Source organism: Phasianus colchicus, chromosome 4, assembly GCF_987193195.1.
Source record: "Phasianus colchicus chromosome 4, bPhaCol1.hap1.1, whole genome shotgun sequence".
Taxonomy (NCBI): domain Eukaryota; kingdom Metazoa; phylum Chordata; class Aves; order Galliformes; family Phasianidae; genus Phasianus; species Phasianus colchicus.
Genome location: NC_143439.1, coordinates 48,026,714 through 48,053,829, shown reverse-complemented (window position 1 = coordinate 48,053,829; position 27,116 = coordinate 48,026,714). Strand labels below are relative to the sequence as shown.

The following is a 27,116-nucleotide window of genomic DNA, read 5'->3' as shown; positions in this document are numbered from 1 at the left end:
CATCCAAAATGGAGCCAGGCATAACCTGACCCATAGAAACGTCAATTGGTTAAACTGGAGGAGTAAGCAGACACTCTCTTACATTCATAAACAGGGATACTTAGAGTGCTGTCACTCTTGGTATTTACTGCTGTCATGCTGGGCTCTGTTGGTCCTCAACAGCTTGCCCTAACAGCTCAAACTCTTCAGACAAAAAATCTGCAATCATTAATAAAATACTATCATAACTGCAATATAATTAGTTATCAGATAAACAACACTTCTTCTAAGACTCGAATTCAGAAATTAACAATCCTATTAAAGTTAAAATACAATAAGCTAAAACATAATAGGTATGTTTTGTATCCTATTGAATGCTTGTTCGGTTTTCTATATGACCAGAGGTGATGCTGGTGTTTTTTTTGTTTGTTTGTTTGTTTGTTTGTTTTAATGCTTTAAAAGCTTAAAAATTCTTTCTCCTCCAAACTATGACTCTCTCAAACCAGAAGCCATGTGCTCTCGACTGATCAAAACTACAGCAACTTTCACCTTTGCATTTTCGTTTGTTTCATAATATTATTTTCAGCAACTAAGACCTACAGCTCATAAGTGACAGTTTCTAGAAGAAATTGATAAACATGAATATATCACTCCAGTGATTCAGGAAGTCTTCGCCTGTTCTGCAATATTTCCAGTGCTCTCTCCCACAGATGTCAAACTCCTCAACCCATATCCAGCTCTTCTTGGTAAGCAGCTTTCCCAGTAGACTGCAAGCGTGTTTGCTCAGAGGCATTATCAGTAGGTTGTTAAAAAAAAAGTAACATAACATTAATCTACCAAAAAGCAAAATGTGCAGCATTTATGAAATACATAATACTGTCCCAGTTTTGTTGTCTAAGGAGTACAGACTAGCTAACTGTCACAACATCAGTGGGAATGGATCACAGATATATCAGATTCCAATGGAATCTGTAACAGATCCTATACATTTTAGCAGGAAATCCTTTATTTTCCAGTTAAAACTGAAAACAGTATTTAAAACAAAGTAAAAGAAAAATCAACCTACCTTCTTTCCATCTGCATTACTGTTGATTTTAGTAACATGATGACATTCTTTCATACAAGTGTGATTCTGACAACTAAGAAGCCGCCCACAAAATCTTTTACATGAGTAGGGACCTGCAGAGTGACACGGTAATGGACTAACCTGGAAGTTAAAAATAAAAGATGTCTATAAGTAGGTATCTTTGTATCTATCTATATGTTTGTATTTATAGGCAGATAGCATGTGCATGTAAGGTTGTACATGTGTACTGTGTCATGTGTGTATAAACATTTATATAAAACACACAACACCATTAGAGAAACTTTTGTTCTTAAGTACCTTGCTAAAGAACAAAATCAGTAGAAAGCAATCAACTTTTTATTTTTTTAATATATATACACATACACAGACACTTCAGGCTCTGATCCCTACAATCACACATTTGTTTTATGCTGATTACACATGGTAAAAAAATCCTTGTTAACTTTCACCACCTAGCTTCCCTCCTCCCCATCTCTTTTTTCTTTTCTAAACAAACTACTACAGTCTTAAACCCTTTAGTGCTATTTAGTCCTTCTTTCTGGTTTACATCTGTGTCCTCCAGGAAAGGTTCCCAGATAGCTTTATATCTATTACAAAAGCTGTCTATAGTTTGTTTTCAAGGGCTAATTGTGTTATGGTCATCACAGATGCAAAACGTTCTTACAATTCTACCTTTAACTTCCACTGGTACTGAAATAGATTGTTAGCTCCTAACCTTGTTAACTAAGTTACTTCCCTGAAGCTGAATGGTGAAAGTACCTTCCACTACAGAAAATATTAAAGGAAACTCACTTGTTTCTATTTTTCTACCATTACATAAGGTTCACATGAAAAAAAAAAGTTTCTGTGGAGCTGTCACAAAATTGATTTTTTAAAAAATCATGATCATTGTACAGAGAAAAAGAGAAACTATTTCTGATGTTATTACGAAACAGGTTAATGTGACATAATTCACTTTGACTAGACTAAGAGTGCAATTCTATGTTATGGCTTTAGTTGACTGAATAGCTTTAACTCTGCACCCCTTCTTTGTTTCTCTTCCAACTCTACAATCTTAACTGCACTCTCCTACCACTTACTTTGAACAAGCTCCACTGCACATCTGTCTTTAGAGCAAAATAATACAGCTAATTAAAATGGATGAAAATAAATTGACAGAAAAACAAGTTCTTTTATTTTGCCAGGCTCACAGGTTGCTTGGCCATACAAGCAGGTAAATAAGGTAAGAGAAGATGGAAGCACAGAGGTTAGGATGAGGAACATTCTCCCTTCAGCACTGTACACATGCTGATTTCCTTCAATCCTAAGTAAAACTACACAAAGCAGGATTTGAATCCACTTGCTTATAGAAATCTTTTTCGATCCCATACCAGAAAAAAAAAAAGACTGGATTCCACATTAAGCCACTGCAAAACACAATTCATTCACAAAACTTCTGAATTCCTTCTCATCCTGACCCATTGAAAATATGTGAACAGGAAGAATCCATATAGAGACTGAACGTCAGAAATAAAAAAGCAGGGGGCTATTGTGTCCAACTTCTCTTGCATCCTTACATGAGAACTGCAGCTCATTATGCTGGCTATGGCACTACTGCAGCTATGAAACATATCTGAATGCTACCTGCCCCTACTGCTTCCTGCAAGCACGCTACAGCTCAGTCCGTAATGGCTTTTGCTTTTGTTGACCGAATGAGTAAAAGCCAGCAATAGGCCAAACAAAAGAGCCTAAAAGAGAGAATATTGCTGTATCCAATGAACATACACTGATTACCTGAGCTTGTATCATTCCTATTATCCTGTCTCTTCCCATTCTCCATCTCCTTCCTCCTCCTCCCTCACCTAGTCACTTCATTCCAGCAACAAGGTAAATAGTAAAAAGCACTTAATTCCTGTCCAGAGGCTGCCAAACTTGAGCAGGAAAGAAACACTGCACTCTGTTGGCCAAAAGATGGAAAGTTTCATCTTATATCAGTAAACGTAAATTCCTTCAGTATAAATTCTGAGATTCCTCCTTATTTTTCTACAGTAAGCTGTAACAAACCCATGACCCAAAGTCATTAACTGACTCTGCTAAGAGCATTATGAAACAGAGAGGGGATTTCCTTTTTCAGATATTTTGAAATAAGCAGTTATAAATACACTTTGAAATTTGAATCATTTTCTCTAATAAGAGAAGGGAGGTACATGAAGTTCACATGCAAATCTGAACAGTTCTAAAACAGCTTACATTATCTAGCACACATTATGTTGAGCCAATTGCACAAAGTTTACTTTTTTTTTTTTAAGCAAGCTCACTAAAGATAGGATGAGATTTATTACGTTTTATCGCAAGAGATGTCATTCATTCGAAATAAGATACTGGTTGATATACCTGGAAGTTTTGCTGTGGAAAGCAAAAACGTAAATCAGCTGTTCCAATAACAAACAAAAAGACATTGTTATTTCTTTCATGCAGTTCAAGAACATACTTTTCTGTGGCAACTAGCATGCTGAAAAGCAGCTCTGTGGAAAATGTCTTCACAGCATATTTGGATCAATAAATGTATTGCATGAATAGACTACTGTTTTAACTTTGTTAAAAAAAATCTGTGACATTGCCACCACATATTAGGCCACTGTTACAACTCATACGAAAAGATCATTAAAGAAGGTCAAAGAAGAAAAAAAGTGGGTATCTTGAATATTTAAAGTTTACTATTTTCTAGAAATTTTTACTAGATTAAAATAGAACTAGATTTGCTATACTGGTATCAGCTGTGCTTTGATAGTGAATTACTCACCAACAGAGATATTACCGAGCCGAGGTGTAAATAGCAATATCTTTTTAAGATTAGTTTAGCAATTATCTTTTAAAAAATGAGAAAAACGTGCTGATTTTCCATTCCTCGACTTTTAGAAATGACTGTGAATACTGATGACTCTTACTCAGCTTCAAGTATTAATTCAATTTTCTTATTATGCTGTGTAAGCCAGAACAGCCAATGACTTGATTTGAGATACAGAAGCCTAAATCTCAAAAAGGTAAGCTAATAATTCCACTGTGTTGTCTGACATTATTCATTTACGCTTACATCCAAATCACTTGAGAATTTTCTGGTACCGCACTATATTCTCTTTCCTTTTGAAATGAACACAAAGACACAGCATGTGCTGGAAAATTGAAGAAATAGAACAGAGAGAGAAGAACTATACAATAAAGTGGGAAAGAAAAGCACAGCACTACATAGTGAAGACAGAACAAATCAATTTAAACACTATTTGAACAAATATGCAAGAATACACAAATAGCTTCATAAATATGAGTTTTCATTTCTGTCCAAGAACTCTACTTTAAAAAGAACTAACATACATCTGATACGTAAGCCTTTGTGATGTTACTTCATTGGTTTTAAAACATAAAAAAGCCACATAACATTTCTCCCTCAGTACTTTTTCTTGCAGATTGACAAAGCAAGATATACTTCATATTTTACTTAAAAAGCCACAGACTCACCTCATGCTGTCCAAGACACTCCCTGTTAAGGAGAGTAAAAAAAGAGAAAAAAGATTTAGAAAACGTGTATTTCTTTAAGTAAATAAGTGATAGTGTCTTTCTCAGGAAAGTAATACATTTTTTAAAGAAACAAAAGTGCAATTCAGGCCAGTGCAGGCAACACACAGAGCTAAAAAATGTAGGTCAAAACCTAATCTGCTTTTGTAGCACGAACTAAAATAAAAAGCCTATTTATTTATGTAGGTCAATGCCTTCACCTTTTCAACAGTTCTTGCTACTATTTTATGACAGCAACTCCAGAATTTCTAACACAAAGCAACTACCTATAGCTACATGTGGTCTTTAGGACAACAGAGTATCAGCAAGAAGAATCAGACTTTTGCAGATCAAGGGCCCCACACAGCAACCTTGCACTCAAGCTGGGATGTACTGGTATCCAGATAAGCAATTAGATGCATGAAAAACTGGCAGGATTGCCAGGTTCAAACGGTATTGGTTAGTTGGCTATATGCTACTTGGACACCAGTTACAAGTGGAATTCTTGTTTATTTGAGGATAGCAATGCCACTCAGAAGCATCTCAACAGACTGGAAGAATATTTTGATAGGAAGTTCATGAAATACAAAGTCCTGCATCTGGGACTCCGTAGCACAGGAAATTTCTGTTATGCAACTTTCACAAAGAAAAAGAACATTGTAGTTGCAACGATCTATCAGAAGAGTTTGGATATTCCAGAATTAATGTTATCTAATACTAACAGAACTTCAATTTGCCAAGCACAATAAAACATAGCAATGCTACCTCGTTAGAAAATCAAATACAACTTTCCCAGTATGGATTCCTTCTCACTGAGCAAACTATCTTCTGGAAAGGTACCTTTGGACTGAGGGAGGTGATTTTAAGATGGGAGCTCAGAAGGACTAAGAGATGTGCCCTACATAATGCATGATGTTACACAATGACCTCTGCTGAACACCTACATGAGACTGTTCCTGTGGTAATATACCCAAATACTGAAACTAAGCTGTCCAGAACTCTACATTTTTCACTTTTTGGGAAACTGGCTTTGAATTCTCAGGACAAGTATCAGGAGTACTGAGTAGGAATACTTTCCATTAGCATACAGTAAATTATACGGAAGATCCATGCACTGAACAACTGAAAAACAAAACAGCAATTAGTTATACAAAAAGTTACAATCCTATAAACTAAGAAAGAAAGAAACTACATGAAAAAAATGGGTGTATGTCACTTAAAGACTATCAATTTACAACATCAGTCTTTGAGATTTTAATACTTTTCTTTTAAGGCAGCACTGTATTAGAAACAACCACTTCTTACTTTCCTTTCATATAATAAGTACATATTACCAGAACTATTAAACCATCACCAATATTTCCAGGTTTATGAATGATAATGTTGTTCACATAAGCTCACTTCATCTGAAGAGAACAGTATCTACACGTCCAAAACTTTGTTTTCTTTCTTTCTTTATTTGATACTTACACGGGTATAGGAACCTCACAGGGTGGACATGGTAACACAGTCTGAATAAAAGCTGGCTCAGATGGCTGCTCCCAAGGACCTGCAAATTGATGCTGAGAGCAAAGTACAAAACAGAACTGGAACCATGTGCTTAGCCTTAAATAAACTAATCAACTAAAGAGATCCCAGTTCTAAATAATAATAATTTTAAAAAAAATCACTTTCTATTAATTTAAAAATTAAACAAAAAAATGAATAGAAAACCCAACACTACCTCCCCAAATAGAACTACAATTTCACCTTTACCGTAGAAATAGATAAAAAAGGCCTGCAGCCCTACTGCTAAAAATAAAATGCAAAGCCAAACAAACAAAAAAAGAACAAAAAAAACAAAAACCAAGCATTTAATAGAGGAAAAAATAAAAAAAAAATATATAGAAAATATGTATATATAAATATATATCTATATATAAAATAAAGAAAAATTCCTACTAAAATCTTGAAATCATCATACTGAAATGCACACATGCATCATATGCGAAGATGTCAAACGTCTTCTAATTTCTGTGCACTTTGATGGTTTAGTAAATACCAATTAAACTTAAATTTTTCCTTCTATCTTAAGAACTACCGGTTGGTTATACTTGAAATTAAACATATGTAATGAAACTCCAGCCAGTAAAGTTCTTATAATTTCTTGAATTACATTAACTGCTAAAGGTTGTCCAAGTACACACATTACGAATTAGATTGCAAGAAAGGAACTAGAATCACTTCACTTTTCAATGAAGCAGTATGAATACTTCTGTGTTCAATTACTTATTCTGATTTCCAAAAGGCTTCAACAAAAGATTAAGGCCGAGCAACTGTTTCTTATTCTTCAGAACACAAATAATACCCCATTTTTCACTAGTTACTTACAATGCCAGTTTGCTTCACAAGTGCTTCATCATGGCAGGAAATAGGGCACAAATGACCACAAGTTAACGTCTTCTGGCAGGACTGACGACAGGGAGGACACCGGCCAAAGTGACAATAGTGCTTCTCCTGGGTAGGGTGATGACAGGTAGGAGGGCGACTGAAGTAAAATGCAGAAATCAATATGGCAGCAAGGAATAAGACAACACAGTCACTAGACAATTATGACTCAAATATAAGAATTAAAACAAATTCTGTTTTTAAAAATACTTTTAATTCTCGCTTTCTTCGTGACAAATATTATGGGAAAATTATACATGATTTCTAAGTGAAAGTCAAAGCTGGGTTTGCATACTACAGTTATTACAACCCAATTCAAATGCAGGCTAAGTAATCTTGCTGCAGCTCAGCAGAAAATACTGGTTTTGTTTTCACTGTTGAGATTTTTAAGTGAACTGCCTTCTGAAGGTACCAGAGATGACCTGAAGAAGGGAATGGACTACAGAGTGAAAAGTGTTCAGTGGAACTGAACCTCCCCATAACATGCTGCTCATGAAACCACAGCAGCTAAGAGGTGTCTTAAATGAAGAATTAGTACTTATCTCCCCATCTGCATAGTCAAGGATACAGAAACTGACAAGCAATGTAATTTTTACTTTTTAAACTGTTATATTTTACTACTTTCTTTGAAGATATTTTAAATTCCACTATGGAACTAGAAACACACCCACTTTCTATACTGACCTGCACAGCTGTTTACATTTGGGAGGCTTGATAGTGCGCTCTCTGCCACAGGGTACTTTAATTACAGTTTTTCCACAATTGCATTTCACATCTACAGTCTCTGGACACGGATTACAACTACCTAAAATAAATACATTAACAGCATGATCACCTGAATAAACTGCAGATTATAAATAATGGTAATCAACATAAGTCTGAATTTGCATATGGTATCATTATCTTCCTCTGGTGATCTAAATAACAAATGGCTGTTAATTTATTTCTGCTTATTCAGTTAATTTATTTCAAATCCTTCTTGGGAAAGGCAATTTAATCATTGTAAAAGAACTGTGATTATAATGTTGATTATGCTACCATTTGTTACCTGCTATCAAGTTTGAAACAATCCCACTCACTCATTTTATAAAAAGAAGCCAGCATCATTAGAACCCAATCATTTGGACAACACAAAGCTTAATACTGTCATATACATTTTGTTCTTATATATGTATGAAGTCATCTTTCTTCAGAATACAAAAGGAAAAAAGAAGACATTGAAAAAAAAAATGGTAGGATACTGTTTCGGACAATATTAAGAAATGTTCATCCTTTACACATAATTAATGCTCTTTTGAAAAGATCCTCCTCATCTATAAAGTAATTCATACTACTATGCAATATATTTATTTAATAAAAATCACTAAAATACCTGTTTTTAAATCTATAGCTCTCCCACACCATTTCTTCAGGTGCCACCTGTTGTTTCATTACTGAATAATTAACAGTGAGAATACGCATCTTAAAAAAATAGGGATTTTAGCTTACTGACCATGTTGCACCCAAACTTTAAGGAAAACAATGCTTTGCAAGCATTATCAACAGCACAAGTTTTTAAGCAATTCTGACAGAAAGCTGCTGAAGAAAAAAAAGGTTGAAAGTATACGATCTTTATAAATGGAACTGTAATATACAATCAGCACATATAAATAAGTACTTTTATAAAATAAACCATGAGTCTGAAGTTATGTTGCCCTGAATAACTAGCACGCATACAATTTACCTACAATGCATTTACAACTTGTACACTGCTAAATGCCAAGTACTTATTATCAGCAGCTATCTCTTAGAAATTCTGAGAACAGGAACCTTTTCAAGAACCTGACCTGGCAAGCTATTTCTAGGAGGCACACTATTTCCTTTAAAATCAGTGGTCACTAAGATATATTAGGTCACTACTAACATAATCTGGTATTACAAACTGACTATAAAATATGTGGTCATAAGTTTCAGGAGCTACAAAACTACTATTGAGGAGGAGGAAGAAACACACAAATATATATTTTTAAAGTCAAACTCACTGCCTCCATTAGAAATACTTCCAAACATTGGGACAATAAAGTATCACAATTTGTAATAGGCTACAATTTGTTAGAGCACAGGAGTTAATCTTCTACATCCGATACCATAATTATTTGCTTTGCTGGGTACAAATTCTCACAAAATCAACCTCATTTGTTTATTAGTTAAAATACTTTAAAGTATTTATTTCTTTATAATTTCTTCTAATAAGAATGTAAACTATTAGAAATCATCAATGTCACTTCTAGCCAGGTAAGATGCAAGCAGCAACAAATAAAAGCTAACTATTGAATTTAAGCTTATCCTGTTATGCAGATTAGCTCCTTAAAGTTTTCCAACCAGAATTTTGATCCGTTATTTAGTTATGATTTTGTTCTGTTATTTTGTTCTGTTATTTAGATTTCTTCACTATGAGGGGTGGTGAGGCACTGCAATAAGGCTGCCCACAGAAACTGCCAAGCCGGATGGCCTTTGGGCAAGTTGGCCTAGTGGGAGGTGACGCAGTCCATAGCAGGGGGCCTGGGCCTACATGGTTTTTAATGGACCTTTCTACCCAAACCATTCTATGATTGTATCAACCAGCTCAAACTAATGCAGAAAAAAAAAAAAAAAAAAATAGTTTTTTTTCCTGACAGTACAAGAAGGGAAGGAACACAATTAGTGGGGAGGGAAGGGGAAACAAAAAATCTACTAGTCTGTGGTAATAGATTTAATAGGATGTTAAATGGGACAACCACCATATTTACCTTTCCCAATCCTCTACCACAAAAGCAAGACTGACTGAACAAGTTGTGAATTATTTCCCGAGGTGCTGCAATTTATAGTTCAGAATAGCAAGGTAAATTGTACAGGCTATTCTGCTGCTATTTCAGCAGGGCATGTTTCTAGAAGGAAAACTGCTGAGAAAATAGCCCCCTTTCAGTCACTCCAATTTAATCCCCTACCAAATTAATGTCAAAGCAATTGGTCAGAATAAAAGTGGCCAGGTAATTTTGGTATTCTTCAGGATATTTTTAACCAAAGTCACTAAATGGTGTAGTAAACTTTTTTTTATTGATACCTTTCATATATTCAGTAACAAGTTCTTATTTTCTCATCTGTAAGACACATTCAAATTCAACCAACATTTTTTTTCTGACCACTCATATCATGCGTATTCTAGGATTTTCAAAAATGACCAGCATTGTCATTTTTATATGCAGTTGGACTTATTACGCATATTAAGTGACCAGAATTATGTAGGGAAAAGTCAAGCAATGCATTTTGAATTACGCAGTTGGAAAGGGGATAGAGAATTTTCAGAAGAACACTGCTAAGTAAAATTGGCAGACAAAAATCCTGGCTGTCATTATGTAAGCCCTTAGGCTCCAACCAGCATTGAAAGTCTTTCAGACACACTGCTCCCACAGAAAGCCCACATGCAAAGGGGAAGAATTCATGAAGCACCACACAGAGTCACACAAGTACTAAAATAAACCATATTTTGTTTACTATTATTGTTTATCACTACAGGGATCCTTCACCTATTCGTACCTCTGTGGCAGCCTGAAGGACATTTGTGATTTCTGCAACCTAGGGTCCGCCCACAGACTTGATCACAAGGTGGACAGTTTCCAGGACAGCACTATTGAAACAAAATACTCTATATAACTGCAAACTTCTGGTATAAATTTGTCTTCTTCTATTATCCCCCCCTCCCCCCCCAATACTTCCTGAAATATTATTCATGACATTTAGTCAAATTTCCTCAGATTCATTTTAGAAACAGAAGTGAGGATATCAATAAAGTTGTTTAAAAAAAAATAAATAATAAATCTTAATAAAAAACTCACATACTTTAAAGCGATCTTCTGATACACTAAAAAAGCAAGCTTCCAAAAAACATTAAAACATCTTAAAAGTTAATTTATAAATACATATGTATTATTATCTAAGGAATACATTTGCAACAGATCATTTCCAGACACTTACCTTTCTTCTGCACTGGTGCTTTTGGCAATCACGAATTTTAGTACACTTTGTCTCACATAAGTAAGGCTTATGACAAGGCATGCGTTTAGTGTGCTTCCCACAGCGACACTGTTTTTCAACTTCCTGGGCAGCAAAGTAGGGAAAAGCAAGGTATTTTTAATACACATGAACTCCACCCCAAGAAGAAGAAGAAAAAAAAAAAAGGAAAGGAAAGGAAAGGAAAGAAAACCATGCAAGGGGAGTGGTAAAAAAGATGTTCTACTACTAGCTGGAAAAAAAAAAAAACCATTCGTGACCAAGTAATATTACAATGCTCTATCATAACAGATAGTGCATTTCATGCTGTAAGAGCAATAGCCAATGTGGGACTTTGTGTCGGTACTGCAAAAGTTGTGCTCTAGATGGCATGGAAAGACTTTAGCCTTGGTCTCACCAGGATGGCCACTTCAAGAGAACCACTTGAGTGTGCAGTGCAAAACATCAAGTGTAAATCCAAAATGAATTCATGCTAAGAACTACCTCACCAGCACAGTAAACTCATCTTCTGCATACACAGTTTAAGAAGTAGACGAGTGGCTTTTCTCTGACCTTCATCCCAGACATAATATACTAACTACACATACTAACATCACAGATCTGGCCATGGTGATCAATCAAGGCTGGTCCAGAAGAGACAATCAGACAAGAGCTTTACAGGCCAGTCCACAAAAGCTCCACAGATATTTAGGTCTGAGCAAAGTATTATTCACTTATTAACAAGAAAAAACCAGTATGTAACAGCATCTTCTCTTTCATGAATGAAGAAATATTAAACAGAAGAGCAAGGGAGTTTAAAGAGCTGGGGAAAAATTGTCTTTCAGGGTGTACTTAAGTTACAGTAATAAAACACCTTTATCTCAGAAAAGCCATAGATTTTGTGACAGATATCATTTCGTTTTCCTCAGTAGACTTGCAGTGTCCTGAAGATAGAGAATTTGATAACACTAGTGTATGAGAAACAGCTACACAGCTGGACCGACCTGTCGGCATATTTCACAGGGACCTCGATGACAGCGCTGCAAACATTTATGGATGCCACATTCTAAAACTTTGTCACAGCTATCACCGCACGTGGGCACATCTTCTGTACAAGGCAATGTAAACTCTAGATGAAAATAGAGAATTACAAACAAACATTAAGGAAAACAAAATTTAGAAAACAAAGCATACTGCAATACAACTTCAAACACAAATTCTCTCTCTCGTTTTTTCAAAAAGCTTCCCTAGAAATAATCACATAGACAATGAAACTCCTGCCACTAAGTCAAGCTTCGAAAGAATGAAGCAAAAAGATACTTTTCAGCTTTCACTGTTCACTATAAGAACTTTTTATGGACCTTGCACTGCTTAATTAACATAAACTGCTGACAGTCAAAGGCTGGATGATATTTATTTAACTTGCTGGGGAAGAAAAAGGGCTTACTTGATTTTCCACATGGACAGGACCTTTTCCCAGAACGAGGACAGTCTCCACAGGGACCAGCATGACAAACTTGTTCACACGTGTGATTACCACAAGGTAAAGCTTTTCCACACACCTGGAAAAGTCAGAGAACTCAAGTGAATGCAGTGTGACAAAATGACATATTAAGATAAAGCAATCCAAGAAAAAAAAAAAAAAAACACTATGGATGCCTGATGTCTGGATGGAATTAAACTTTCTCAGCAATGAGGAGCTAATTGTACCAATAACTTTGTTAACAAGCCTTCTATTTGCTGAGTTTGCCAAATGAAACCGATCACCCTTGCAGCAATCCTGACTGGAAGACCACTGTATGTTGAAGGGTCAGTGATTCACAAAACAGCAGCCTGAGCAGACACAGGCCTGTACTGTGGCAGGCTACAGGTCTGTGTGCTGCACACATCCCACGGTCAGAGATTAAACTTAGCCAGTTAATAGCAACAGAGGAGCACACAGGCAGCTCCTACTTGGTGACAGTGATTATGCCAAGTACGTGACCTGGACTTTATCTAGAAGCGCAACAAGAAGTTCTCACAGGAACATCCTTTCTGTTTGGCAGCAGCAGCGATTAAAAGATTTGTTTTCTAGTAACAAAATCCTGTAACAGTTTGAATGACCAAAACAGAGTAACATTTGCTATGCACAGGATCTGCACAGCATGCTGAACATAGATTCCTTTACACTAAATGCTGCACAGCTTAGGATTTCCACCATTTAGAGGGTCATAATATTAGTTATACTGTTCTCTCTTTATTTGAGCTAACACTGTACAGAAACACCATTAACTGATACTTTATGGAGTCTTCATTATTATTCTCATACAGAAATGTGTTTTTTCAATCCATAATACACTGAATAATTAAATTTTATAAAGACACAAATAAGGTGAGAAAAGGCACCTTCATGAACATACCTGCTCACACTGCCACTGAGGACTTGCACAAAGCCTTTCTGCTGTCTGCCTTCCACAGATGCACCGCTGTTTACTGACACGTGGACAAGGCTGACAATCTCCTGTACAAAATCGTAAAGTAACACTGAGCATAGGAATTAGATTTTTTGTATTCAACTTGGAAAACAGGAATATTTCTTAAAAAGTAAAACAACTGCTTTTTTGAAGCCTAAGGAGGTGGTCTACCTGAGTGACAGGGATTCTCACAAGTATGTTGTCCACACAGCAACGTTCGTCCACATGGCAGATGACATGACCACTCCTTGGCACTGCACCTTCGGGGCACTGGTTTCGCTTTCCTACAGTGACAGGATGTTGTAACCATCTTTGGGCAGGGTGGACAGGGACCTAAGCTCAGAAAAAAATATATATATCTCATTAATAGCTATTCAGCAAATGCATCCTTAATTAACACCTGCTTTATTCTGAGAATTTTAAATATAGTCAGCTTCAATTTAAAGTAAAATTATGCAACAACTACATAAATAGAGGTTAAATAATCAAGAGACACAATGAATTTACCTGGATGACAAAGCAACAAACATTTATGCCCACAAGGAGGTTTGAATTCCTTCTCACATATTTGACCACAGGAATGAGGTACCAGCCATGGGTCCACTGTTGGATTCTCTACTTTTCCACAGTAACAGTAATACTTATTGGGAGTTTCAGACCGTTTGTATTCAAACCTACATTTTGGGCTACAAGAAGGGAAAATGGGAGGGAAAAAGAAAAGCGTTACTTTCAATTATTTCAGTTTCCCAAATTTGTTAACAGTCTACCGATTAACATTTTTACAACTAGTATAATCAAAAAGACTGTATCTATAATAAACAATAAAGGTCTTGCTATACATATATATGTCAGCCTTGATGGTGTCAGGTATTTAAAAAAATGCAGAATTCCTAAAGGTTGGTAGGTATCAAAGGACTGGAGTTTGTCAGTTCCACAGTGCATAAGCACCTTCTAGTGTGAACCACTGATAAGGGAGGCAATGCAAAAGGAACAAAGCAGCTACTAGGGAAAGGTGACAGACAAGCAGCTCCTCCTCAGATAAGAGCAGAGCCCTTAAATAGGCTATGTCATTACCATTATCAAATAAAATGTCAATTTGCCCATATATGCCATTTCTCTGAAGTGACTTCATTGATTTTACTTAACATTTAAGCACACAATAAATGTCACCTGCCTTGAAATTTTTAAATATACTGTTCTTAAGCACAGTGTTTATAGAACTACTCTGTAACAAAGCAGGCACTGTTAACTCGTACAGAACTTGAAACATTGCCAGCCAATAACTCTATACCTTATTTCCTAAGCAAACCAGCTCGTTTGAGATCCTACGTTAGAGTTTTTGAATCCACCAGGCACTTTCTCCAGTGCACACATTTCAAAACAAAAGTATCTATGTAAATATATTATGAAGAACTTACCATGGCCATGGATAATCCTTCTTCCCAAAATCATCATCTGTCAAAGGAGATGACACAAGGAAAAGACTGTCCTTGGCCCACTTTTGGATACACACCAGGTGAAATATACAGAAGCATCCACAACAGCTCCAGACCTAAAAAGTAGATATAAGTGCCACTTTTTTTTTAATGAGTATTTTTTTTCCTTGTTTCAATTGATGGAAGTCCATATCAAAAGAAAAACAACCTTGCTATTTTCCCATTAAAAAAAAAAAAAAGATTCCCAAAGGTAAATTACACCTGTTGTTATGTCAGATTAATAGAGAAAGTTTTGTTGCTACAGATTCACATCCCTATTATTCTTTGCTATTTCACCAAAGCTTACAGAGCCCATGTAGTCATAGAAATGCTGAGTTAAGCACACCTTTGGAGGTGATACAGTGCTACCTCTTGCCCAAAATGCAAATACAGCCATCTTAACAGTTGCCTACCTTTAAGTCCTGGGGGGCCCCTTAAAGATGGAGACTCCAGTCACCTTGGGCAATCTATCAATGTGTACCACTACCTTTCCTGCATCTACTTTGCACCTTTCAAACCTCAGATTGTGCCACTGCCCTTTATTACACTATCTGTCACCACAGAGAGGACTGGTTTTCGTTTCCTTCACAACTTCTAAGCGGCCAGAGCCTGTAATCAAATCATTCCTTTGCATCCTTTCTGCCAGACTAAACAAGCCCAACTATCACATACCCTTCGTCTCTAAACATCTTGGTAAAAGTATCAAGAAGCTTCCCCTGTTCAAGTTTCAACAGTTACCTAAAAACATTAAGAAAAAGACTTCTTTACAAGAATGGCTTACAATATGGTCTTTTTTCAAAGAACTAAAGATATATAATGCACAAGCAGCAGCAAACACTTGCTTCTAATTCTGTTCAGCTTAAGATTGCTGACTTTGGTAGTATTTTCTCTCTATCACTAACGCTCTGTGGCTTCAGCACACTCCTCCCTGCTAGTTCTGGAAGGAAATACTATTTTGCTTAGAATATCAACCTGCTGCTGAAAAGAAATTTAAGTTATAAAAATGCAGTTTTATGCCTTTGGAACCTTTTGCGTGATATGTTAAAATGTCAGCTTAGAATGAATGAAATTTTTGGCAAAAGATAAGCAGCAGAAATGTCTTTGTCTTTTTAAACATGTATGATATTGCTACAAATTAAAATACTTGAAAGCATACCAGAAAGTACTTACAGCTTGGTTCCTTTTAACTGAAGCAATGCAGATCAGACATGTCATAGCCCCTGACTGAAAAGCTTCGTTCATGTACTGTCTTGTACGTTCCAGTTCACTTGCATCTCCATCTTTAATGTACAAACATTTTTAAAGCAATTTTTAAAATTATGTTTGATCTGCTATTCTGTACATGTTGAGACTGTTACAAGAAGTAATTTTTCTCCTCTGAACAGAGGCCAGTCATATGTTAATACAAAACCACATTCTTATAAGTACTTAAGAAAACTGCAAAACTATACCACTGGTTCTGCTGAACCAGGCAAGAAGCACAGCAAGTATGCACTGCTGGGAACAAGTATTTTCAATACATCAGAAAGAAAGAAATACATCAGAAAAACTGTTTTCCCTCCAATTGTGCAAAAAGTCTAAGTTATAACCAATAACATCATCCCTCCTATGCTTTCACATTCAAATAAAAGTCAATATATAAAAAAATTTTACCAGTTTGATTGGTGTAAACGGTGAATGTTTTTGCCAAAATCTTCCCTTGTTTTATTTCAGCATCTTCATCATCATCTTCTGATGAAGAACTAAACTGCTCCTCAGCCAACTTTCTTGCTGCAGCCTGATTCGCTTTCTTAATTTCATCAAATTTCTTCTGTGAAGATAATTCTATTTAAAAGAAACAATTGTCACGATCTTAATCACTAATCTTTACACCACATTCAGTCCTTCATCCTTACAACCGTCCTCTTCTCAGCGAGTTTGCTTATCTTACGTTTCTGAGGATGCTATTCTGTTACACTTCCAATACCACACAGGACAATATACACTACCTTCCCTCCTTCGCTGGGCATTATCCATAAAATCCAGAACAGGAATTACTGTCTGTCGATTACTCGTGGCCCTCACAGGTCCCAAAGCAGCTGCTGGTTTCCCACATCAGACGACACACGCCCATCTTACCGCCCGATCCCTGCCCGCCGCCGCGCACGGTCCCCACCGCGCTCCCTATCAGCTGCTAACCCCCCCGCAGCCGTGCCCGAGGTTCACCGCACCGCTCGAAGGGCACTGACTGCGGAACCTCTGCTCAGCTCCAGGACACTGCGCACACACAGGACATGGGGAAGGGACTCGCGATGCCCCCGCCGAGCCCCGGCTCGCTCTACCGGCACGGGGCCGGGGCCGGGCCCACCGCCACACGGGTCCGCCTCGCTCTTCCAGGGCCCCGGCCCCGTTCTGGGGTCTTCCCGAGGCCGGGCCGGGCTGCTGGGCCCCGCCGGAGGGGCTGAGGGGAAGCAGGGACACTCACCGCAGGTCCCATCGCCGCCGCTCGCCGCCGCCCGAACGCACGCACCGCCGCGGCCGACGGCGGCAGGAGGCCGGGCGGCCGCCCCGGTACGGCCGGAGAGCCCATCCCCGAGCCTGGCGCGACCCCGGCCCCGGCCGCCCTGCCGCCAGGCCGCCTCCATCCCTCCTCGCCAGCCGGAGAAGGGCCGCACTCCTCACAGCCCGGCGCCTCCCGGCCGCAGCCGCGCCGAGGCGAGGCGAGCTCTCCGCCCTCCCCGCCGGCTCGGCCCCTCCGCACGGAAGCGGCAGGCGGAGGTCCGACTACAGCTCCCAGCGTTCCTCGCGAGGCGAGAAGCGGCGGGACGGGGCCGAGCCGCGGCTCGCAGGACTACAACACCCAGCGTGCACCGCGCTGCGGCTCCGGGTCTCCTTCGCGCAGCACGGAAGCGCTGCCGGCTGGGGCAGCGATGGTACCTGGGGCAGGCGGGGCGTTCGCGTGCTGGCTCTGTGGGCTCTCTAGTTAGGGGTTTCTTCCAGCAAACGCATATTGATAGCAGTTAATAAAAGATTTCAGATCATAACGAGCCTGAAAATGCTAAATAAGCTGCTAGAGGTCAATCCTGTTTTTTTTTTTTTGTTTTGGAATGTTATTGATAGGAAGCGGCAGCTAGTGGCTGTAACTCTGAACTGAAAGACCCAAGAGAGACAATGTGCACAGTAGCCCTCTTTATTAAGACTCTGTATAATATTAGTAATTCCATAACATTTCTCTAATACAAAACCTTAAACTCTTCAACAAAGATGAAAAGTGCTTCCTAAGTGCCTAGTAAGCTATGACACAGCCCTATATGAAGCTGCTGCCATATGGACGGTGAGTTATAACAAGAATTCTGATTCAAAGCCCAACATTCATAATGCAGAAACTGCCAGAATAATGCTTCTTGTTTGCACTGCTTAGTTTGAATTAAATGCATATCCTTTTGCTTCACCAACATATTTTACAATGTGTTGTTTGAAGTACAAGGTCAATAGTGAATGAACAGCCATCTCATATATATATTCCATGTAAAATCTACGTGTTTATTACTTCATAACATTTAATCCTTGCTGTGAAATCAGTTGTTTATAGATCTCTCCCATTCTAGAATCTCGTCAGCATTAAGAAATAAAAATAAATGAATACACTTTATAAAAGACCCGTTTTGCTCAAACAAAAGATCCAATTTGTAGCATTTCCACCTTTTACTAAAGAACAGAACAAAATAGAAATATAGGTATATTATCAAGTGATACCAGTTTTTACACATGTGTTTGTTAAGACTGGAAGTCCAATTGCCCAAGACATTAAAAATGCTCTAACTACAGAATTGTGTATTCTCTCTGTGCACTCCCTTTTCCACTCACAGTCATTAAATTAGTCCAACATCAAGTGACTATGGAAAAAATATACTGAAAATACTTAGGCAAGTCTGAGACCACAACTAAGAAAACCAATTTTGCCAATGAGAAAAAGACATAAATTAAGGAAAAGCCACGGAGACAATGCTTTTTAAATGGGTTGAAAACTTACCAGACTTGTAAACCAGTGGATTTAACAGTATTGGTAGTAAGAACAGAAGAAAGAAATACCCAGACAATTAAAGGGAAAAAAAAAAAAAGAAAAAAAAAAAGTATTATTTCCCAGCAGTAGCTACAGAAGATGCTGCAGGGAGAGTCAGGCCTCCTTCCACCATCTCTTCCTTTTTGCACTCTGCTGGTACCCATAGCTGTTACTTTAGCGAGACAAAGATTTTTGAGCAGTTATATTTGAGAAGGGGTAGTCCATGTTCAGCACCCATGTGATTACACAGAGCAGAGCATTCTTCAGTATCTGCTACCACACTGAAAAGAATAGCTAGATTTTCAGCCATCTGTACTTCTCATGCAGATACATAAAAAAGGCCAGATTATCTCCCCTCCATACCCCAGCCTTATCCTGTGATATTCCTAAAAAAACACCATTTTAAAACTGCCCACTCTTACTTCACGAAATCAGCTGAGGTGGACCCAATGAAGTCATAATATTTTCCAGATCCTACAACCTTCAGTGCTCACACCTGCATTGGAGATATACCTAACTTTTTAGAAACAGAAATATGTAATTCTTTATGTAATAATATCCCATATTTAATTAATCGTATTTAATAGATAGATATTAAAGTGTGTTTGTTTATACACAAATTATTATCATGATTCATGCCTACATTCACTTAAAATAATTAATACAGTTACCAAACTTTTTTATCTTTTCATAAGAAGACATGAAGAAATGATTTTAAAACAATCAGGAAAACCTTCGATATTCATACACAAGTAGAATGCATTAGACGTACAAAGGTGTAACATAAAGAGTGAGATTTTATATCCCATCCTCATTCTTGATTCTTCTTTCTTTCCTAAACCTGCCAAATGTGTGTTGTTTTTAGGGAATTGGTGATATTGCCTCAATGGATGATTTTTCATAAGTAAATAATTGTTGGGTCATACAAGACTAGAGAAGAATGTATTCAGTCAGAAAGACTGGACCTTCAGTCCTATTGCCAATCGCTAGGTTTTTATTCTGTTTTTGTCACTCCGGGTTTATCTGTGGATGGATCTGCTTCTTCAAAGTCTAAGAATTCTTGCTCTATAACTGGCTTCAGTATTTTCTCGATTTGTGTAAGTCTTTTTTTCAGTTTCTGTTGTGCAGCGTCATACTCGGCTAACAACCTGGCAAACTTTGTTTGTAATCTGTCCATTGATCCTTCCATATAAGCAACCTTCTCTTCCAGGTCTTTAGGATCACTTCCTAAATTTGCAACTTCAATGTCCAGCAATCCATCTTTCATGAGGATTTGTTTACCTTTTTCTTCCAGCATTGCCTTTGCATCAGGATACTCTGTTAAAGCCTCCATGAGATCATCTTTAGACAGACAGAATAAGTCTGAGTATCCGATACTTCTAATATTGGCTGTTCTTCGATTGCCAGCTTTGCTACCTTTGATATTAAGAATGCTGATTTCTCCAAAATAGCTGCCATCACTTAGGACCACAAATTGTGTCACTCCGTCATCAGCGACTACTGCAAGTTTGCCTTCTTTGATAATGTACATTTCTCGTCCAATATCTCCTTTTCTGCAAATATAGTCTCCAGGACTGTATACTTGTGGCTGGAGTTTCAAAACAAGTTCAACCAACAGACCGGCTTCACAGTCTGCAAAAATCCTAACTTTTTTTAATGTTTCCAGGTGAACGTTGATTGCAATCTCTGCTCTTAGTTTGTCTGGCAGATACTTCAAGACTTCCCTTTCATCCACAGCCTTTTTATTTGTCCAGAGATAGTCAAACCACTTTATAACTCTTTTTTCCATGTCTTTACTTACATTCCGAAAGTGCATATACTGCTTGATAGCATCAATCTTTGCTTGGAACTCTGCCCTGGCAGCATTCATGTTGGAGATCATAGAGCCAACGTTACCAACGATGGTAGCAAAAATCAATACTCCAACCAAGAAGTCAACAACCACAAAGAAATACTCAGAATCTTGTACAGGAGGGGGTGTTTCACCAATAGTAGTCAGTGTTAGAGTGGACCAGTAGAGGCTATAGACATACTTTCTGGTCAAACGGGCAAATTCAGGATGAGAGGTGTTGGGGTAGACCCATGTATCAGCCCCAAATCCAATGGCTTTTGAGATGGAGTAATACACACAGGCATTCCAGTGAATAATAATCACAATGTACATGACAAGGTTAGAGATCCTGAAGATATTTGGGTAGTTTGTCCTTGTTTCTGTTCGCTGGAAAAATTCAAACATCCGAGCTACTCTGAGCAGTCGGTTTACTCTCAATTCTGGGTAATTCAGCCCTAACTTAAAGTATAAGAGGTCAGTTGGTATGATTGACAGAAAATCTAATTTGAATTGTAGGGAGCTCTTATATTTCTCTTTAAGCTTTTGTTCTTCTTTCACTAGGAGACCTTGTTCCAGGTAACCTAAAATCAAGTTGCATGTAACTATTACAATTTTTCATTTTCAACTGTTTTGTATGTATTGTCAAATGAAATGTAAGTTGAAAGACATGTTGTGTGCAAGTTCCAGATAATGCATTATTATTATTATTATTTTTTAAGCAATTTCTCATATGTCCAAGCATTCAACTTAGGACCATATGGTTCAGCTTAAGCTAAACTATACAGCTTTGAAAAGGATACGTTTTTGACCCTTTCCTTTCACTAATCCAGTATCTGATGAACATTTGGGGAGGAGAGGGGGGGGGAAACAACAACAAAACAGGCCATAGGAAGGAAGGTTAATGGGGGGAAGGAGTTAGAGCCTTGGACTTTCAGTTCCATATTAGAATTATCTAGCTCTGGGTGTAGTATAAGACTTTAAAATGAACATATTTATAGAAAGAATGAATTATCAAGTATACATACCTGTTCTTATCCGTACAAACATGTCAGCGATATAGATGACATCAGAAACATAATCAACAATAAACCATACAGCTAAGTAGTCATTCTGAAGCTCATCAAAACAGGCTCTGAATAGGAAAAGGAAAAAGTAAGTTACCATGAAAAGAAAATGAAATACTTGCATGAAATGAATGAATGAAGTAAATTTCCTACTAGGTATATATATATTACAGTTTGGCAGAAGTTTTATTAAAGGAGTGCCTCACCTAGCAATAATCATTGTCCAGTTGTACATGACAGGCATTGTGATGCAGAACAACCAGTTGTAATACATATTTCCTGCTGGATCAATAATGAAAATATCTTTCTTCTTCCTGAGTGATAGATAGAGAAAAAGAGCTATGAGAAGAGACTGAAAATATATGCAATAAATTCTGAGGAACAAAGAATTCCAGAAAATATTAACGTTAAATAAAAGGTTTTTATTAAAGATAAGCTTCCTTGAATGAATGCAATAAAACAATTGTGTGAATATGCATGTTATATGAGACAAACTACAACTTCCTCACTGTGAAACATTTAGTTCTAAGCAAGATGAATTATCAGCACAATTTATGAAACCAAAGAACGTGAAAACAAACAAAACACATTTCTCTTCATTAGTCAAGAAATGATGATTTTTCCAAGCATAACAAAAAAAAGAAAAAGCAAGAGCTTTTATGTCACATAAAATTTACTTGTTTATAGGCAACACTGACATGCAGGCGGCCTTCCTTTAGACATTTGTTTGCCGCGGAGCATTATCCAAAATATGTTGGATAATCACAATCCATATGAGACCTTTTGTATTTTGCTGTTGTTTCTTTTTTTATGTTTTATTTTTCCCATACAGCATTTATGCTCTCCTTCTATTCTCTACATAGAAAAATAAATCAGAACAATTCTGTTCTAGGAGAACAACAGCACTCCATATACCAATTCACTAGAGAGTAAGCATCTTGTTCATACCACGCCCATGAATGAATTTTTTTTAGTTTTAACAAACTAACATAGCAAGACCTAAATGGAAAATACTTACTCTTCATCCTTTTCTTTCCTCTTCTTATCTTTATTTTTGTGTTTTTCCTTTTTTTCCTTGTTCTTTTGTCTCTCTCCATCCTTTTTATTTTCTGACTTGCTACAAAATAGATTTACGTTTGCAGTTGTTATGGATTAAGCTAAGGCATATTTGGAAAATTAAATGCTTTAGAAATAGTAGTAGACACCACTGGTAGCAAAGATAATGCTCCAACCAAGAAGTTAACAGCCACAAACAAACACTCAAAAGCCCTTAAAGTAGATTTTCTGTCTTACCTCTTCTTTTCTTTTTTCTTTTTCTTCTCTCTTAAGAAAAAGAAAATACAGCAGTTACTGTTTCCTCATTTAATTATTAGAATCATTTGAGTTTGTTAAGGATAAAGAATTATACTTATCTGTTCGGTCTTGAAAATTTGTTTTTCTTATTGCATTAATACAGAACTACTTATATTCATAATTAATAGATATAATAGCAATAGCTTTGGTATTGGGAGTGATCTTAATATTTGATGTCTGTACATTTCAAATGTATGTGCAATCTCTTTTGGGATTACTTACACAACATAACTGCTTGTAAGGAAACTACTGGGTGTAGATTATTCCTTTTCATTGCTGTTTAAGCAATCAGTAAAGCAGCACTATCACTTTTTGAAATTGCAAAGGTACTTACTCATCTTTATTACTATTGTTGTTAATATTGTACTGTGCAAATGCACCGGGTAGATACCATTTCCTAGGGAAGAGCAAAACAACAGTTGTGTGTTACCTGCTGAAATTAAAAAAAATTTCCTCTATATTGTCACAAGCTGTTTGTCACAATTTTAATCATGGGCTAAGTAATCTAATGCAAATATTTACCAAAAAAAAAAAAAAAAATCACATCATTATAAAATCAATTTATTAATAGAGGAAGAAGAAAATCAGACAAAGGCAAGTTATTTATGCTTAATTATTCCCAAATTATTAAATAATAGAAAAAATAAACTAAACACACAAGAATGGAATGGAAAAGCAAACAAGGCAGACCTGTTTTCCCCTTTCTCTGTCAGTCCAGGATCCTCACTGGTGTCTTGCACCACCACGCTGGGAATAATTGCATGGGAGTGATGGGTCTCGATAACTCCTACCTTCATGGTCAAAATTGTCTTAGCTTGGGTAAGAGAAGAAGATTAATTTCAGAAAGTATCACAACTAGCAGAACACACCTCTTTTTTTTTTTTTTTTTTTTTTTCCCTAAAGATGAATCTCTTATTTCCTTGCTTCCCCCCAAATTCCTAGCAGTTTTTCCAGCTTCCTCTCTCATGTGACATTCCCTCCAAATAAAAATGGTGCTGTAGGTGCTGCAGTGTGCTGAATGATCAGGCAACTGAAAAAAAGGATATTTTTTTGAAGCCTTTCTTGCTATTACATTTGGTTTTGAGCCAAAGACTCAAAAGTTTTTTTCATGGAGATGGATAAATAGGTTTATGAACAGGTGACATCCTGAATCCTCAGTATGTTTGACATCTGAAAGTTACAATCTGATGATAGCAAGAATAGCTGCTGTAACTCGGTATTTGAAGACTGCTGTAGTGTTCTCATTACTTGCATAGCACATAGGATAAGCACATCTTAAGAAGAAATGCTGGAAGCTATTTATGTCTGGCTTGTTCATCTCAATATATTAAAAAAAAAAAAAAAAAAAAAAAAAAAAAAAGCTGTAGGGTGCATAATTAATATATTGTATCCTATACTGCATAAACTTTTAATCACTGAAGTAATTAACTTCTGTTGTCTCTTTGCCTCTTTCTACCATTATTCTTATGATTTTGTCAGTTATATCTTCATGTCAATAGGACTGCTAATTGTTGGAGCATCACTGGTGTCTACAACTGATCTGCTCTTGGCAGTGCCTTTTAGTTGGGATTTCAAAATAGATGCTATCCATGGCAATATCAATATCCCTATGTATATGAAATCAGACTGTAGAGATGCCTGTAAGCCACAAACTGAGAAATAAGTGGCTGTTCCACTGGTAAATGAAGTAAAGTGCCATAGAATAAACTAGTCTTAAAGTAATTCCATTCTGTAGTGAAGCACACAGCAAAAGAGAATAAGAGTGCTACAGCTGCAACAGTACTGCCAGACTTACCTGACTTTATTAGCCAATGAAACTAAAAAATATTCCTATACAAGAAATAGGAGAGGAAACCCATGTTTCAAGTAGCTGACAGACATGAATAACACATGTAAGAAATGATATAGAAACATACATAACTCTACAAAACAGAAAGATGAAGATTGAAGGCTAATATCTGTTCTGTCAAGAATAGTCCTAAATATTGTCTAGCTTTGCTGATCAATCTTTAAATGCTCAACAGCAAGCATCAGGTCTAAAGCGTCACAGAAAACACATAGCAAACATTAGGTCAGATTCACTAGCAGCCTAAAAGCTGTAACAGTTTTCACTGACTTGCTCCAAGGGTAGATTGTATGTGAGTGTGTGGAGACTGAAAGTATACCAGGTGAAATTAAGCAGCTTTGTATCTGCTTACAGGTGCTCTGAAAGATCTGCTAATACTGGCACACAAAGCCCCATCCTGATTTGACCTACATCCTCCACAGAACTCACAGAAAACAGTGTAAAATAAAGCTGTGTCCAACTACTTCCAATCTCTTGGCATGAAACAACTGCAATAATACTCATCTCAAGGCAAATCATGCCTGTCAATGTGCTCTAAATCAGTCCACATTAACACTCCCGGTAACAGCTTTTCTAGGAACTTGGTTTTCACATCTATCTTTGCAGAAGAATGACAGCAAAATAGATATCCTAGACTTTGTGATATACAGACATATTAATTTGCCCGTAAGATAGAAATTAGATAATGAGAAGTGTGGTGAAACAGGACATGTAGAAAAACCACACCTATTCAGAATACATAGCCTGGAGTTTGGGGAAAGCCTATGTCCTGCTGTTTCCCCTCTTCTCCATGTGAATGGGAATTTCAATGCATTTTTTTGCAAATAAACCAATCCCTCTGACTCCATTAGTGTCCGACCAAAAATGAAGAAATGTAGGGTACTTTGTGTTCTGAGAAAGCAGAAATTGCTGGGACAGAAGAGCAGCTTCTGGGAGCAGAACCTGACATTTCATATTTCTGAGGCACATAAAGCATTTAGTGGGCATTAAGTGTGCTTCAAAACTATCTACACATAGAAACTGGAAGCATTTGCTATCCTGTAGTCCCAAAGAATTAAATCCAAATCTCAGCTCAGGTGGCTGCTGCCCTAGGTTATCTCCCTTCTCACACAGTCAAGGACACATAGCACAAGAGTATCTTTAAATTCCATTAGCTCCAGACCACACTGCTTGGAACCTTGAAACTGTTGAGTCTAAGGCACAGAAATGATAATGCAGCATGTGCTCAATGCAAACCGAACAGACACAACAGTTCCTCCTGGTCTGGGGACTGTAGTCACTTTGTTACAGCATTTGTATCACAAAACCCTGGCACTAAGAACAGCAGAAAATTCTCTGTTAAACCCACTGGGCCCAGGATCTCCCTTAAGGCATTTCTGATTACCTTATAGAGCTTTTCCATGCAAAATATTTCAGGCTGCCTTTGCTAAGTTGTATCATCACTGTGTTTTCTTTTCTGTGGTTGCACATTGTTTCTTGAACTGGTACATTGTCACATCTTGTTACACTGATGTTAAGTCAATGCCACATTGTAGTATTCAGGCATGAAGTTTGAAAGTAACATAGATACATAGATAAGTGCTTCCTTTGCAAGTATTTTAGGTTTCTTGTTGCTCTTTTTTTTTTTTTTTTTTTTTCCTTGTTCATCTACAGTTTGCCTTTACCTCCTTGAATTTCTAAATGTGACTACTACAACAAACTATTGACTTGTCAAATCTTATGAACTATAAATTAAATATGTTAATTCCTATGTGTCAAAATCTTTAGGGCTGCAAGAAAATGAAGGCAGTGTTATCCTACAGGACTGCAGTGAATGGAAGATTAGCTTCTGCCTCTTCTGCTTTCTTATTTTACCCATTTCTCACTTTGTCATTTGTCCACTGCATTCCAAACCACAAAAAATCATCATCAGCTTTAAAACATGAAGTCTATCAAAACATAAATCTGCACTAACAAGCAAAAAGAGTCCCTAGCAGTTCTGCAGGAAAAGCTTTCATCAGTGTGCACACTTACCTTGGTA

The 27,116-nt window shown here is 37.2% G+C and overlaps 2 protein-coding genes across 2 annotated transcripts in view; both read right to left on the bottom strand.

Moving 5' to 3' along the window:
• The window catches only part of NFXL1 (nuclear transcription factor, X-box binding like 1), a 41,844-nt gene extending 24,125 nt beyond the window's left edge, over positions 1-17,719 (bottom strand). The window contains exons 1-16 of the mRNA XM_031588553.2: positions 17,425-17,719; positions 16,614-16,784; positions 16,131-16,240; positions 14,904-15,037; positions 13,993-14,171; positions 13,657-13,818; positions 13,432-13,532; positions 12,480-12,594; positions 12,037-12,161; positions 11,018-11,140; positions 10,580-10,670; positions 7,709-7,829; positions 6,968-7,124; positions 6,068-6,159; positions 4,562-4,583; positions 1,046-1,186 (exon numbers count right to left, since the gene is read on the bottom strand). Of these exons, the coding sequence (XP_031444413.1) occupies positions 1,046-1,186; positions 4,562-4,583; positions 6,068-6,159; positions 6,968-7,124; positions 7,709-7,829; positions 10,580-10,670; positions 11,018-11,140; positions 12,037-12,161; positions 12,480-12,594; positions 13,432-13,532; positions 13,657-13,818; positions 13,993-14,171; positions 14,904-15,037; positions 16,131-16,240; positions 16,614-16,784; positions 17,425-17,584 (2,004 nt within the window). The 5' untranslated portion in view covers positions 17,585-17,719. The remainder of the gene's footprint in view (positions 1-1,045; positions 1,187-4,561; positions 4,584-6,067; positions 6,160-6,967; positions 7,125-7,708; positions 7,830-10,579; positions 10,671-11,017; positions 11,141-12,036; positions 12,162-12,479; positions 12,595-13,431; positions 13,533-13,656; positions 13,819-13,992; positions 14,172-14,903; positions 15,038-16,130; positions 16,241-16,613; positions 16,785-17,424) is intronic.
• A 417-nt stretch (positions 17,720-18,136) lies between these two features.
• Positions 18,137-25,371, bottom strand: CNGA1 (cyclic nucleotide gated channel subunit alpha 1). Its single transcript, XM_090140088.1, has 9 exons — positions 25,167-25,371; positions 25,046-25,080; positions 23,941-24,064; positions 23,585-23,647; positions 23,191-23,220; positions 22,916-23,014; positions 22,104-22,211; positions 21,859-21,965; positions 18,137-21,414 (listed from the first exon to the last, which is right to left on the bottom strand). Exons 3-9 carry the CDS (start codon positions 24,045-24,047, stop codon positions 19,997-19,999), a joined length of 1,932 nt encoding a protein of 643 aa, XP_089996214.1. The 5' UTR covers positions 24,048-24,064; positions 25,046-25,080; positions 25,167-25,371; the 3' UTR covers positions 18,137-19,996.
• Positions 25,372-27,116: the final 1,745 nt, after the last annotated feature.